This window comes from Canis lupus, chromosome 1, assembly GCF_011100685.1.
Source record: "Canis lupus familiaris isolate Mischka breed German Shepherd chromosome 1, alternate assembly UU_Cfam_GSD_1.0, whole genome shotgun sequence".
Classification (NCBI taxonomy): domain Eukaryota; kingdom Metazoa; phylum Chordata; class Mammalia; order Carnivora; family Canidae; genus Canis; species Canis lupus.
Window position 1 is genome coordinate 119,953,222 of NC_049222.1, and position 10,937 is coordinate 119,964,158.

The 10,937-nt window shown below is 49.1% G+C and overlaps 1 protein-coding gene across 1 annotated transcript in view; it reads left to right on the forward strand.

The window, feature by feature from the left end:
- The window catches only part of RHPN2 (rhophilin Rho GTPase binding protein 2), a 57,907-nt gene extending 47,100 nt beyond the window's left edge, over positions 1 to 10,807 (forward strand). Inside the window, 5 exon segments of the mRNA NM_001003008.1 lie at positions 632 to 826; positions 2,602 to 2,678; positions 3,412 to 3,558; positions 3,845 to 4,000; positions 9,416 to 10,807. Of these exon segments, the coding sequence (NP_001003008.1) occupies positions 632 to 826; positions 2,602 to 2,678; positions 3,412 to 3,558; positions 3,845 to 4,000; positions 9,416 to 9,676 (836 nt within the window). The 3' untranslated portion in view covers positions 9,677 to 10,807.
- The last annotated feature ends 130 nt before the right edge of the window (positions 10,808 to 10,937 follow it).

Consider the following 10,937-nt stretch of genomic DNA (forward strand, 5'->3'; position numbering starts at 1 on the left):
TGGCCTCTGCCTCCAGCCACAGCCCCAGGCTCACCCTTGAATACACAGTCACCCTCCTGCCCCAGGGCCTTTGCACTTGCTTTTCCTTCTTCCAGAAGTGCCCTTCTGTCAGATAATCCTCAAGGCTGCTTCCCTGGCCTCCTTCAGGGCTCTGCTCAGAAGTCACCTTCCCAAAGGCCTTCCCGGGTCACCCATCACAGAAGAGCGACTTTCTGTTCCCACTCCTGTTGTGCTAGATTGGCTCCCTGCCCTGCTTTTTTTTTTTCCATCATCTTATCACTGCATGATCCATTCCCTGTTTCTTATTCTTTTTTTTTTTTTTTTTTTAATATTTTGTCTATTTATTCACGAGAGACAGAGAGGCAGGCTCCGTGCAGGGAGCCCGATGCGGGACTCAATCCCGGGACCCCAGGGTCATGGGGTCTGTAACTATTTGCCGAATGAACGTGTTCTAGACCTGAGGGAGCGTGTCTGGCACGTGGATTTAAGAGGGCCTTAGGCTGTCCAGGCCGATCCTTCAGAAAAGAGCAGGCCACCGTCCTGGGCTGGTGCTTGGGCACTTTGGCTCCCCCGGAGGGCCTGACGCGGCCCCTGGGGCCCAGCCTCACGTGGGGTTGGCTTCCACCCGCAGGCAAGTCCCACCTGCGCAGAGCCGTGGCCCACCACGAGGAGTCGGTGAGGGAGGCCAGCCTGTGCAAGAAGCTCCGCAACATCGAGGTGCTCCAGGACGTGCTGTCCGTGGCGCACGAGCGGTCCCGCCTCAAGTACGCGCAGCACCAGGACGACGACGATCTGCTCAACTTGATCGATGCTCCCGACATTATCTGTGAGTGACGTGGGGGCCCGTGCGGGGTGCAGGGGGCGCCCCGTGACCTGCTCGTCCCGGGGGCCCTGGGCAGACCTCCTCCTGCCCTGTTTGCTCGCGATGCAGGGGCTGCCTTACTCGGTGACCTTGGGGTAGCCTGGGGCGTGCAGGGTGTCGGGGTGCCCGGCCACCTTCTTTCTGTTCCCTCCTCCCTCACCCCCGCTTTGCCACCTCGTCGTGCCCTTTCCGGGGGTCTGCTCGCTGCCTTGTCCCCTCTGGGTGCCTTGCCTGAGAGCCTCGTAACATCCCGGGGTTCCAGCTGTCACCTCTCCCCGGGAGACCTCAGCAGCCCTTGATGCCTGCGCTGCGCCCCGGAGTCCGTCTGCCTTCTGGGCACGCTCGTTTCCCCCCAGCTCCATGGTTTTACATACATGTGCTTGGGTGTCGGTCAAGCATTTCTAAGCATTCCACGACTGATTACCATCCCGGGATCAAGAAGGTGGCTGTGAACTGGGCAGTTGTTGGTGCCCTTGGGGACGAGGCTGTCCCTTCTGCCCCAGGAGGCAGGAGTTGGGGCGCCTCTCCGACAGGTGGCTTTAGGGGTAAGGAGTGACTAGGATCTTTCAAGGAGGTGGGGGAGGGGGACGGAGAGGGGCCCAGTTAAGGGAAGCCCTTTTGTCCCTATAGCCCTTCGACCCCAGTTCCTACACTTCTGTCTCCAGTCTCTGAAGTTGTAGCTCAATTTCCAGGAGCCCTGGGCTTGTCTGTGCTAACGCCGGCTGCTGTCGCCTGGGCGGTGGAAGTCTGTGGGGCACAACTCTCCTTCCCCTCTCCCTCCAACTCCATATGGAGGCGCTGGTATTGCCTCCATCTTACAGATAAAGGCTTAGGGCAGTCAGACTCTTTGCCCCAGGTGACCAAGCTGGTAGGTGGAGGCAGGAATGGCACTCCATGATTCTCCTTATGGACACTGGCCCCCTCCCCTCCTTGGCCCCTTTGTCCATACGGTGTGCTCTGTGGCCACGAGGTAGAGACATGACCTCTGAGGAGGGAGGAGGGGACAGGGCTGCTGGCGAGGCTGTCCGGGGATGCTGGTGCCACACTGGTAGTGGATGAGCACCGTGCTTGAGCCCAGCACTGTCCCATCCTGTGAGTAGACGGGTGTGTTCTTCCTTGACAGGGCCAGGCTCCTTCTTATACTGATCTTCATGTATACTTAGCCTGCTCTGGGATCCTTTTTGGGCACTGGCTAGTCTCGTGGTAAGAGTTGGCTTGAGCCTCCCATCAGTAGGATGGTAAAGATTTAAGCCGTCAGTGGACACAACGTGACAAACTGACATCCCACTAAAATCCTCACATCGCGTGTTAATGATGAAGAGGGAGGTCATCTCACCCAGGACTACGTGCCGAGAGACGCTGCATCCCTCTGTAGTAGCCACAGTTGAAACGTATGTTACTTCTCAGGTTTTGTGAAGGCTAAAAGCAGTCCCCTAGATTATAATACATATGCTCCGTGCAGGCAGGGGGTGTGTCTGATTGTCACCACTCTGTCCCAGCCCCAGAGCAAGGTGTGGCTCCTACAAGGAGTGCTCAGATGGAAGTTACAGGGGCCACGGGGCCGGGGGCTGGCCAGCGGCCCATCTTCTCTACTACTTGTCTAGATCAAGAGGAAGGCCAAGTGACTAGGAGAAAGGCCTCTGCTGCTCTTCCCTTCAGAAAGACTTAGACCTGACTTTTCCAGGAGAATTTTGAATTGCCGAAGCACTTACGCTTTCTCTTTTAATATGCTTTTCCAGCTAAAACTGAGCAAGAGGTTGAAATTATATTGCCACAGTTCTCCAAGGTGACAGCAACGGACTTCTTCCAGAAGCTGGTATGTTGAATGCTTATTTCATAATGACCCAAGGGGACAGCTCATATAAGTTGCAAGCATGCAAAAGACTATTTTTAGTGGTTTTTTTTGTTTTTTTTTGTTTTTTTTTTGTTTTTTTGTTTTTAAGTAGGCTCCATGCCCAATGTGGAGCCCAACACAGGGCTTAAACTCATGATTCTGAGATCAAGACCTGAGCCGAGGTCAAGAGTCGGATACTTAACTAACTGAGCCACCCAAGAGCCCCAGTAATGTTAGATTTTTTTTTTTAATTAGAAACTTTATACAGTTTTCATTAAGGTGGTTTTTAGAGATTTTGATTTATTTGAGATTTGAGAGCATGCATGGACGGGAGCAGGGGGGCGAGGAGCAGAGGGAGAGGGACAAGCAGACTCGCGCTGGGTGTGGAGCCCGACGTGGGGCTCGGTGTCACCACCCTGAGATCATGACCTGAGCTGAAATCAAGAGTTGGATGCTCAACCAACTGAGCCACCCAGGTGCCCCTGAGATGATTTTTTTTTTAAAGAACATATTCTCTAAAACATGGATGTTTTAGAGAAAAGGACAGTTAATGTCCTGCATGAGTGTCGTAGCACGTGTTCTCTCTGGTGGTGTCACTGGTCTCTGAGCAAGGCCAAGGGACATCTGCAAGGACAACAAGGTGACATTTCCCTGTAGCTTTCAAGTGCCTGATGCAGCCTTCAGATCCTACGCCTAACGATGCTCTGTTCCAAAGGGCCCCCTGTCAGTGTTTTCGGCTAACAAGAGATGGACACCTCCTCGAAGCATTCACTTCACTGCAGAAGAAGGGGATCTGGGGTTCACCTTGAGAGGAAACTCCCCAGTGCAAGTCCATTTCCTGGATCCTCACTGCTCTGCTGCGGTAAGTGTGTGCCTCTAGACCGGGAGCAGCGCTCACTGGTGTCTTTGCAAGCAGTCAGACCGGTCAAATACAAAGAAAGCTGCCCCAACCAATACATCTGGGTGTAAGAATGAGCTTAGGGTTCCCTTTGTAAGAGGTCTGACGACGTGAAAGGCTCCTCACGGGTGCTACTGCCCGAGGAGCCAAGGCTGCATGTGTGCAGTCTCTTCTGTGGATGTACTTGGGAGCTGATGCGGGGATTGGAGTGGCCGGAGCGCTTACCTTTCTGTATATCCTACCTTCGTAGCTGGCGGGAGCCAAGGAAGGGGATTATATTGTTTCCATTCAAGACGTGGATTGCAAGTGGCTGACGGTGAGCGAGGTCATGAAGCTGCTGAAGGCCTGTGGCAGGGACGGCGTGGAGATGAAGGTCGTGAGCCTCCTGGACTTCACCTCGTCCATGGTGAGTGCTGACAGCCTGCCAGTAAGCCGTAGGGTGGAGTGAGGCTGGCGCACCTCCAGCCCCAGGGCTGTTCTGGGCCCTGCGCCTCCTGCCTGTTTCGGTGACATGCCACAGACGACTGGCCTCGGAGCTTGTCCTCGTGGGGATGTGCTCACCTTGGGCCAAATAGATCCTTGGAAAACTTGGTAAAACAAAACAAAACAAAACAAAACACGATGTAGATGAAAGAGCCAATTGATTTATTTTTTCTGATTAGTTTTTTTTAAGATTTATATATTTATTTGAGGGAGACAGAGAGTGCGTGCGAGCAGCAGAGGGAGAGGGAGAGAATCTCCAGCCTACTCCCCACCCAGCGTGGAGCCCCACAGTGGGGCTTGATCTCATGACCCTGAGATCATGACCTGAGCCAAAACTGGGAGTCAGATGCTTATCCGACTGAGCTATCCAGGCGCTGCCTGATTAAGTCCTTTTTTTTTTTTTTTTTAAGATTTTATTTATTCATGAGAAGCCCAGAGAGGCAGAGACAGAGACAGAGTCAGAGGGAGAAACAGGTTCCCCGTGGGGAGTCCGATGCGGGAGTTGATCCCAGGACCCCAGGACCATGACCATGACCTGAGCTGAAGGCAGATGCTCAACCACTGAGCCACCCAGGAGCCCCTCAGAAGGGGAATGATTATTTCAGGACATTTTGTTTCCTGGAGGCTGGCCAGGTGGTGGCAGCGTGACCTGCCTATAGCAGGCGTCCGGGCTGGCGACATTAGCAGCTTACATTAGGGTGGGTGCCGGCGGAGGTGGAGAGAGGTGCATGTACCCGAGACGTATTTTTGGAGGTGGAGCTGACAGGGGCCTGTAGACGGCCTGCGTAAAACACATCGTGGAGAGAAAAATGACTCCTCAGGTTTGAGCTTGAACAAAAGCACCATTTTTTTTTTTAATTGGTGTTCAATTTGCCAACATACAGTATAACACCCAGTGCTCATCCCGTCAAGTGCCCCCCTCAGTGCCTGTCACCCAGTCACCCCCACCCCCGCCCACCTCCCCTTCCACTACCCCTTGTTCGTTTCCCAGAGCTAGGAGTCTCTCATGTTTTGTCACCCTCACTGATATTTTCACTCATTTTCTCTCCTTTCCTCTCTATTCCCTTTCACTAATTTTTGTATTCCCCAAATGAATGAGACCATATAATGTTTGTCCTTCTCCGACTGACTTACTTCACTCAGCATAATACCCTCCAGGTCCATCCACGTTGAAGCAAATGGTGGGTATTTGTCGTTTCTAATGGCTGAGGAATATTCCATTGTATACATAGACCACAGCTTCTTTATCCATCATCTTTCGATGGACACCGAGGCTCCTTCCACAGTTTGGCTATTGTGGCCATTGCTGCTAGAAACATCGGGGTGCAGGTGTCCCGGTGTTTCACTGCATCTGTATCTTTGGGGTAAATCCCCAGCAGTGCAATTGCTGGGTCGTAGGGCAGGTCTATTTTTAACTCTTTGAGGAACCTCCACACAGTTTTCCAGGGTGGCTGCACCAGGTCACATTCCCACCAACAGTGCAAGAGGGTTCCCTTTTCTCCACATCCTCTCCAACATTTGGGGTTTCCTGCCTTGTTAATTTTCCCCATTCTCACTGGGGTGAGGTGGGATCTCATTGTGGTTTTGATTTGTATTTCCCTGATGGCAAGTGATGCGGAGCATTTTCTCCTGTGCGTGTTGGCCACGTCTATGTCTTCCTCCATGAGATTTCTGTTCATGTCTTTTGCCCATTTCATGATTGGATTGTTTGTTTCTTTGCTCTTGAGTTTAATAAGTTCTTTATAGATCTTGGACACTAGCCCTTTATCTGATAACGTCATTTGCAAATATCTTCTCCCATTCTGTAGGTTGTCTTTTAGTTTTGTTAACTGTTTCTTTTGCTGTGCAGAAGCTTTTTATCTTGATGAAGTCCCAATAATTCATTTTTGCTTTTGTTTCCCTTGCCTTCGTGGATGTATCTTGCAAGAAGTTGTTGTGGCCAAGTTCAAAAGGGTGTTGCCTGTGTTCTCCTCTAGGATCTTGATGGAATCTTGTCTCACATTTAGATCTTTCATCCATTTTGAGTTTATTTTTGTGTCTGGTGTGTATGGCCCAGTTTCATTCTTCTGCATGTGGCTGTCCAATGTTCCCAGCACCATTTATTGAAGAGACTGTCCTTTTTCCAGCGGATGGTCTTTCCTGCTTTGTTGAATATTAGTTGACCATTGAGTTGAGGGTCCGCTTCTGGATTGTCTATTCTGTTCCATTGATCTATGTGTCTATTTTTGCAAAGGCACCATTTTTCATAACGATGGGGAAGGGGGGGCCAAGGGTGAGGTGGGGAGAGGAGAGAGGATGCGGAGCTGTACCATGAATGTTTCGTGCGATGTTAGACGCCCGAATGTAATGTGAAGTGGGCATTGGATGTCCACATCCTCAGTTCAAGGGGAGAAGTCAGAGCTAGAATTAAACAGCTGAGAATCACCAACATAGCGATGATATTTAAAGGTGTGAAGAGAGTACCTGGAATTACCCCCGAGGGGCTGAGAGTCGAGGACTCGACCTTGAGACAGCACAAGCATCTGGAAGGTCAGATGTAGGCACCAAGGAAGTTGGAAGGGGGAAGAGACGTGGGACAAAAAGAAAGCTTCTGGAATCGAGAGAGGAAAATCCTGCCAAGAGAAAGTACTTGGTTGTGTAGAGTACAGTTACGAGGTGGAGCTGTGTTTATTATATTTGGCAGCAGGACAAGAGGACACTTTTCATGGAGAGATGGAAACAGAACTCTGATTAGAGAGGGCTGGAGGGTGAATGGGTCCTGTGATTCCTTGGTCAGAAATGTCCAGAACAGGCTAATCTGTAGAAACACCATGTAGGGCAGTGGTTGCCAGGGGCTGAGGTGTCAGGCAACAGGGAGAAACATTCTGAAGTTAGGTGGTGGTAGTTGCACAACCCCGAATATACCCAAAACCGTGGGGTGGTGCTGAAGTGGTGAATTTTAAGGCACGTGCATTATATCTCCGTTTGGAAATTAAAGAAGATGAAGTCGGGCTCACGGAGCATCTTGGGAGAAGGGATCATGAGAAACAGAATTTTTAGGGGGAGAATCCATAGAAGCACAGGGCAAAGGGATCAGGGTCTCAACCAGAAACAAAAGGTCGTCCAAAAGGAGGATAAATAAAAGAGCTGGGCTCCAGGGGCGCCTGGGTGGCTCAGTAGGTTAAGCGTCTGCCTTCGGCTCAGGTCATGATCTCGGGGTCCTGGGGTCGAGTCCTGTGTCAGGTTCCCTGCCTCAGCGGGCAGCCTGCTTCGCCCTCACCCTCCGCCTCTCCTCCTTGCTCATGCTCTCCCTGTCTCTTTCTCTCAAATAAATAACTAAAACCTTAAAAAAAATTTTTTTTTAATTAAAAAAAAAAAAGGGTGAGAGCTGGGAGGGGGCCATAGGGAAAAGGGAAGCTTTTCAAGAGTGGAGGTGGGTAGTGGTGGTGGGGGTCTGTGTGTGTCTAGATAACGCAGGAAACTTGTGTGCTGATGGGAAAGGTCAGGGAGGCAGGAGTGCAGGAAGGAGGGGGCATACCAGGAGGAGGGAGTGAGAGCCAGACACACGGACAGATGCTGCTGAGCATAAGGCAGTACTATCAGGAGGACGTGTGCGGGGCTTTGAGAGACAGCGGGGAGAGAACGAGTGCATTTACTAGGGTAATGTAATGAGGTGCCTGGTAGAGCTTTGGGGTCGGGGTTAGCGTTTTCAAGGGAAGCCAGGCAGCTTGGTAAATATCCCCCAGTTAACGTGCAGGCGTTTGGGTGCAGGCCTGGGGGGCAGCAGAGGGTGGGGTTTAACTCCACTTGGCATGTGCTGGTTGAAGCGTGGGAGAGGATCGAGGGTATTAGTAAGGGAATGGTCCTAAAGACGCATAATGGACTTTAAGCAGGTTAAGGTAAATAAAAGAAAAATGTCTGCAGGCATGAAATCTATGTCCAGGAGTATTTATTCTTTTTAACGGAAGTGCGCGGTCTTGTAGAATGCGGTGGGGGTTCTATCGAAGAGGAAGAGGCATCCTCATCCCGAGGAGCCGGGCTCCCCAGGGACAATTGAGAGTGAATACCGCTTTCTTTATTGTCCCGTCTCTCACATTCCTTGATTTCTATTACAAACGGTGCACCCGCCACTTTAGATAAGTGGTACGTATGTTGAAAGGCCTGATTTTGGTGCCTGGAACCGAATAGATGTTCAGTGAACAACTGGCGAACAAAGCAACTTCAGTGTTCGGCAAACCTTAGAGGCAGGTGACAACCCACACAGACAGAAAACAAGTATTTGCAGGCTTCCCATTTGAACCCTACACAGTCCTTTAAAACTTAACAGTAGTACTTTCTGGACACAGAGTTTCAGCTGTGGAAGATGACGATTCTGGAGACGGGTGGTGCTGATGGCGTAAGTGTGAATGTACTTAATGCCACTGAACTGTACCCTTGTGAAATGGTGAAAAGGTTCTATTTACGTTATATACATATTTCATCATTTTATAAGATAGGGAAAAAGAGGTTAAATAGTATCCTCACCACGGATTCTAGATTGTCTGTAGAGAATGAAGGTGATCTATACCTACTGGCTTGGACAGTTAACCGAAGAAACTGAGGCAGACCAGCGTGTAGTATATTCCTTTTAGGGAAAGACAACTGGTGACGTGTACTTACTCAGACATCAATACCTATATGGGAACATGATTTCTAAAAGTGTAACAGAAATCATGGTTACTTCAGGGGAAAGGCCTTGGAAGCCAAGGTGCCAGGGATGCCTACCGTTCAGGATATGTATTTTCATATTGTTGACCAGGAGTATTACTTTTCCAAATAGACTAAGAACCTTAAAAAAGCAAGTAGTCGTCCCTAGTCTAAATTGCTACGGAATCTATTCCTTAAACATCATCCTTTTTTTTTTTAAAGATCTTATTTATTCATGAGAGAGGCCAAGACACAGGTGAGGGAGAACCAGGCTCCATGCAGGGAGCTGGACATGGGACTCGATCTCGGGACTCCAGGATCGCGCCCTGGGCCAAAGGCGGCGCTAAACCGCTGAGCCACCTGGGCTGCCCCCAAATCATCCTTGTTTTCGAGAACCTAGTTCTATGGGGGCACCTGGGTGGCTCAGCAGTTGAGCATCTGCCTTGGGCTTAGGGCATGATCCCGGGATCGAGTCCCGCATCGAGCTCCCCGCAGGGAGCCTGCTTCTCCCTCTGCCTGTGTCTCTGCCTCTCTGTCTCTCGTGAATAAATAAAATCTTTAAGAAATAAGAACTTGATTCTACGTACGCATTAACGTGAGCCTCCGGCTTTGCAGTCATCTGTCAGCTGTCCAGAGGACGTCTAACACCGCCTTTCTTCTTTCCCACGTGCAGCATAATAAGTGCGCGACCTACTCTGTGGGAATGCAGAAAACCTACTCCATGATCTGCTTAGCCATCGATGATGATGACAAAACTGACAAAACCAAGAAAATCTCGAAGAAGCTTTCTTTTTTGAGCTGGGGCACCGACAAGAACAGAGTGAAGTCGGCCAGCACCTTGTGCCTCCCGTCGGTTGGGGTGGCGAGGCCTCAGGTCAAGAAGAAGCTCCCTTCCCCTTTCAGCCTTCTCAACTCCGACAGTTCTTTGTACTGACGCGAGGAAACAGAAAACCTTCAGGCCCCAAACGTCTCCGGTGCTGACCAGGCCTTCGCATCTGTGCCACAGTGGAAAGATTCCCAAACATTCGCAAATCCCATCTTCTCACTGGGTTAAACTCACAACTGGTAGGGCTTCACGAAGGAAAGTAACGAGAAGCCTCGAGAAACTTGGGGAGTGTCACCATAGTGCTGCCAAGTTATTTATTATATAAAGTATTGTAAATAGAACGGTAAATAGTCCTAGAAAATAGGGCTGTTGTTAATGGCTAGTCACGATTTGTGGTTCCTATCAGAATTACGTGGGGCTGCCTCTGTTGGGCCTTCCTGTAATCGTTTCCAGCCTTGGGTAGTAATAGATCATTCCTTGACTCAGAATCCAGACGACCCCAAATCGAGGCAGGTCAAGGGACCGGATTTAGTTAGATTACTAAGTTAGTGTTACCTAGAAGTGCTCCGAAGAACTGCTTCCTAAGGGGAATTCATGTACCTAAAATGCTAAGATTTTGCGAGTATTTCTGCATAATTATGAATGCTATTTCCAGATAAAGTCTAGTGCCAAGTCTGTCGTAACTTATCAGATTGAAACAGAAACAAAACATAGCCAAAAAAAAAAACCCCACACACACAATTTAGGAGCAGTGTTGCTTCCAGTCTGATGTCATTTACAAGTTGCTAACACAGTGGCCGTGTTAGACGGGGATGCTATCTACAAGGTAGACGATATGCTGTTTGATACTCAAAACATTTTTCTTTTTGTTTAAAGTAGAAAATGCGTAATTGTATATTTTAAGAGTCTTTGAGATGGGTTAGAAACATTTTATAAGGTAAAGATGTAAATGATTCTAGTTTAAAGCTCTATTTGACTTTTTAAAACGACGTTCTTACGCGTGTATTTCTCTTGCCATTAAGTTGGATGATGCCGTGATTTTCGTAAGATTCATGGTTGACACAAGTTATATAGCTTAAAAAAAAAGCATTGAAATCTATTTTTGAGAATTAACAAGAACTTAAATATTTTCTAGTGTGCAATATGAAAAGGGAAGCAACCATATTTGGGAAAGTGTATCCACTGCTTTTAGGGACATTTTTATATAAATATTTAAATAAACATATTCGTTTGCCTGAATTAGTGGTTTGTTTGTTTTTTTTCTTTTTCCCCCCACTTATTTCAGTCTTTTCAAATTGGCTCTACCCTAAAGCACAAAATGTCCTTATGGTTTGGTTGTTTATAATGACTAACATTTCATAAGACAGGA